This window comes from Vicia villosa, linkage group LG3 (assembly GCF_029867415.1).
Source record: "Vicia villosa cultivar HV-30 ecotype Madison, WI linkage group LG3, Vvil1.0, whole genome shotgun sequence".
NCBI classification, from domain to species: Eukaryota; Viridiplantae; Streptophyta; class Magnoliopsida; order Fabales; family Fabaceae; genus Vicia; species Vicia villosa.
In genome coordinates, this window is record NC_081182.1 from 166,405,350 (window position 1) to 166,409,397 (window position 4,048).

At 34.0% G+C, this 4,048-nt stretch overlaps 1 protein-coding gene across 1 annotated transcript; it reads left to right on the forward strand.

The window, feature by feature from the left end:
* The first annotated feature begins 791 nt into the window (after nt 1-791).
* On the forward strand, nt 792-3,364 carry LOC131659322 (uncharacterized). Its single transcript, XM_058928529.1, has 2 exons — nt 792-2,135; nt 3,356-3,364. Exons 1-2 carry the CDS (start codon nt 792-794, stop codon nt 3,362-3,364), a joined length of 1,353 nt encoding a protein of 450 aa, XP_058784512.1.
* Nucleotides 3,365-4,048: the final 684 nt, after the last annotated feature.

A 4,048-nucleotide genomic window follows, 5' to 3' on the forward strand; every position in this document is an offset into this window, starting at 1 on the left:
AAGTTAATATAAAGATGTATACATATTGTATTTCTGACATATAAGTATCATACTTACGTTTTAATTTTATAGCTTTCAAATCCATAAATATTAAGGACTCCTATTAGGCTTACAACATTAGAATCTTGACCAATTTAACTGTTAATCTTATTCACAATCACACCAAATTAAAAGAATGCATACAGAATATGTCACTCCTCGTATCAAAACTTCAAGAAAAATGATAGTTTTATTTTACACAAATTTCGACACGGGAACAATATTCACTTTCATTCTTTATTACATAGTTAGTGCAGTTAAAAAATATGATTAATTATCAATCAAGAAATCTGGAGTACATAGTTATTTGACTCAACTATAAAGTTTTATATCTATTAATTTTACATTATAATCTCTTTTGATGTAGGAGGATTGTGCGTATCAAAGAAGAAATCGAACGTTGGAAAGCATTTTAATATTTAAGCAATTTTAGTTTTAATATTTAAGCAATTTCTATTTTATTTGTTTTATTTAATTTTGTTTTGGATTAAAAGCCCATAAGGCCCAATAGGGTTTATTTGTTTTATGTATTTAAAGACATTTGGCATAGCCATAAGGATTATCTCTTTTGTTATAATAGAATCCAAAGTTTTCTTTATTCCTGGTGGACTCCAGACCTTATCTATAGGGTTTGCGCTTGCAACCCTGTTTTCATTCAAGGTTTAGCGCTTGCTATTCCTTTGGACGGCTTCCGACTGCGTCAGTTGGCATCAGAGCAGGTTTTCTCCTGTTCTTTTCATAGCGTGACAACTATGGCGGATCAACCGGTGACCAAAGCAGATCTTGAGGGAATTACCACGGCTTTTACCGCGGCTCTAACTGCTTTGACTGAACAGATAGCGAATTTAGAAAATCAGGCGAACAACGCCAACAACAATGGGAATCGGCGAAGAGACAGGAGAGAGGAACCAATTATGGTTCTGCGGGGTGGAAACTTTATCGAAGATTCGAGTTCTGATGAGGAAGAAACTTACGATGAAGAGGTTAATCGTGGGAATCTACAGAACAACCATGCCTATCGAGTGAAGGCTGATATTCTATTGTTCTACGGAACTATGGGAGTGGAGGAGTTTCTTGATTGGCAGATCGACGTCGATAGTTTCTTCGACGTTATGGGTGTCCCTGAGAACAAGCAAGTCAAGATGGTTGCGATCAGGCTTAAAAGTACTGCAGCTGTCTGGTGGGATAACCTTGTTGTTCAAAGGCAGAGGCAAAGAAAGGGGCCAGTTAGAACTTGGCGAAGAATGAAACAATTGATGCTGGAGCGGTTTTTACCGGAAGATTATGAACAGATTCTTTATAAGATGTACATTGAGTGTGTTCAGGGCAAGAGAACCGTGACTGAATACACAGCTGAGTTCTTGCGGTTTTCTGAGCGCAATGAATTGGGAGAATCAGAGAGTCAGAAAGTGGCTCGATACATCAGTGGCCTAAAGGGATCCTTGCAGGAGAAGATGGGTTTACAGACTGTATGGACCGTAGCTGAAGCATGCAGTTTGGCTTTGAAGGCAGAATTGATGGAGAAATCCCCTCGAAATTTCTCGTCTATTGAAAGGTACTCACCCCAAAGTAACTGTGAATCAGCAGGTGACAAGGAAAAGAATGCAACATCCCGAGATTCCAACCTTGGGAATAAGGGGGCTAGCAGCTCTAGCAGTGTGCAGCAGGGTAAAGCACCAATTCAGAGGCCGAATAATCCATATGCTAGACCCGCTATAGACACATGTTATCATTGTAACGGAAGAGGCCACAAATCGAATGTTTGTCCAACAAGGAGAGTCGCTACTGTTGTGGAAGAAAGGGAGGAAGATGAAGAAAGAGAAGATTCTACCGTTAAGAACGATGAGTATGCCGATGTTGAGTTTGCGGTGGAAGAATCTGATGAGAGGGTAAATTTTGTGTTGCAGCGAATGTTACTAGCATCCAAAGACGAAGGGCAGCGCAAGAATTTGTTCAAGACACATTGTTCTATCAAGAACAAAGTGTGTAATCTAATTGTGGATAGTGGCAGCATGGAGAATCTGGTGTCAAAAAAATTGGTAGATTATTTGAAGTTGTCCACAAAACCACATGAGAAGCCATACAACCTTGGTTGGGTAAGTAAGGGTGTAACAGCCCGAATTTTATTATTTGGCTAATTAAATTAGATAAGGATTTATTTACTTAATTTGGACGAAGTTTGATAATTAATTGGATCGTCGGTGTTATTGAGAAACGTGTTCGGATTATTAAGTGAAGTTGGAATTTATTCGGTTAATCGAATAATTAATAAAGTGGATATGTAGAGAAATAATATTAGAAATAATATTAGAAATAATATTATAATTGAATTTTATTTATTTAAGATAAAGTCGGATTTAATTGGATTATTCGGAAAATAATATTAAGGGTAATAATATTATTTGTTGTAGCATAATTATTTATTGAACTACTCTATTTTATTGAATTGGGCCTATTTAGTTAGAAGTGGAATTATGTGGGTTAAGCCCAATATGAATAATATAGTAAGGGTTTAGAGAGAGTTAGAGACACCATAACATTTATTTATTTCAAGAGAAGAGGAAGAGGAGAAAGGAGGCTAAGAGAGGAGAAGAGCAAAAACTAGAGTTTGGAGGAGAAATCAAAGAGGTAAGGGGGAGAATCCTTATTATTATGGGTTAGTATGATTGGGTCAATGGGTAGATTAACATGATTTAGGGATTTTGTTCTTCAATTTTTAAGTTTTTGGAATGTTAGGTTTTGTTGAGAATTCATAAAATTGATGTTAGAAACATATTTTGATGTTAGTAATGGGTAAATTAGTAAAATTGGGAGAGGATTCAAAATCACCTATTAACGTATATATACTGTAGCTTATATTTATGATGAGAAGCACTTAAGAATTAAATAGAGAAACACAAAGTAGCAGGTATATAGCATTCTGTTCATTGGAGTGGGTAGTGTACCGTCCTACAGTTTACTGATAGAATCACATTTCCATACATTCATAAAAAATTGATATATATATATATAAATATGTGAATCCATTTTCATATTATGTATATTTATATATATACTGTAGCGTGTAAACCAATGGAGCTATACCAATTGATAGAATGATGCTCTGTATATGATAATTATAATTGTGACACTACTTCAATTTTCTAACACATATATATTGCATTTCCTGTAAAGATACTTGGAGTAAAACACTACGTTTCATTTCACTAGTACAACATGTTTCATAATAATAATAATAATATTTTAGGTATTTTACAATTAGAGATAAACAATTAGATTAACGATTTAGTTTTAATTCTGATATAATTGTTAATAGAGTCGTTAGAGTTGTAAATAGAGTTGTTAGCGTTGCCAATAAAATTGTCGGAGTTGTTTCGAGTTATTACGAGTCATATTTTAATTGTTTCGCGTAATTCTGGCATGTTTAGAGTTGTCAGTTTAGGATGTCAGTGTTTACATTCTCGTTTAAACTTTAACAATTCATATCTTTTGAACCGTAACTCCGTTTGAGTGTCTGTTCGAAGCGTTAGAAAGCTAGCGCGATATTCTTTTCAATAAAAAATGGTCTTGAGCAATAGAATGATATAAATTGGAAATGGAGTAGAAATAGAAGTGAATTAAATTAATATAGTGTGATTATTAAGTGGTTAATTAAATTAATAGTTGAATTAATTTTAATAAGACTATTTATTTGGAATATACTTGGACTTGGATAAATTATTCGGTTATCGGTAAATTACGGTATTTTGGGAATTTTTCCGTAATTGTGTTTTGGCTTGAATATGTTTATGTTGTGAATAAATATATGTATATGCCATGATGTTGTGCTAATATTGATTCTCTATGAGTAGTTGGATAGCATTAATTCTAATAATTAATTGTTTGATGTGGAAAGTGTGTGTTCATGTATAATTGACAAAAATGAGAATTAACATGAGATAGTATGGTTACTAGTGTTAATTGGATTGTGTGAATCATAATTGATTAATTGACCTCTCATATGTGAATG

Excerpts from the sequence above, each read along its gene's own strand:
- LOC131659322 (XM_058928529.1), top strand. The coding sequence starts at position 792 with ATGGCGGATCAACCGGTGACCAAAGCAGATCTTGAGGGAATTACCACG.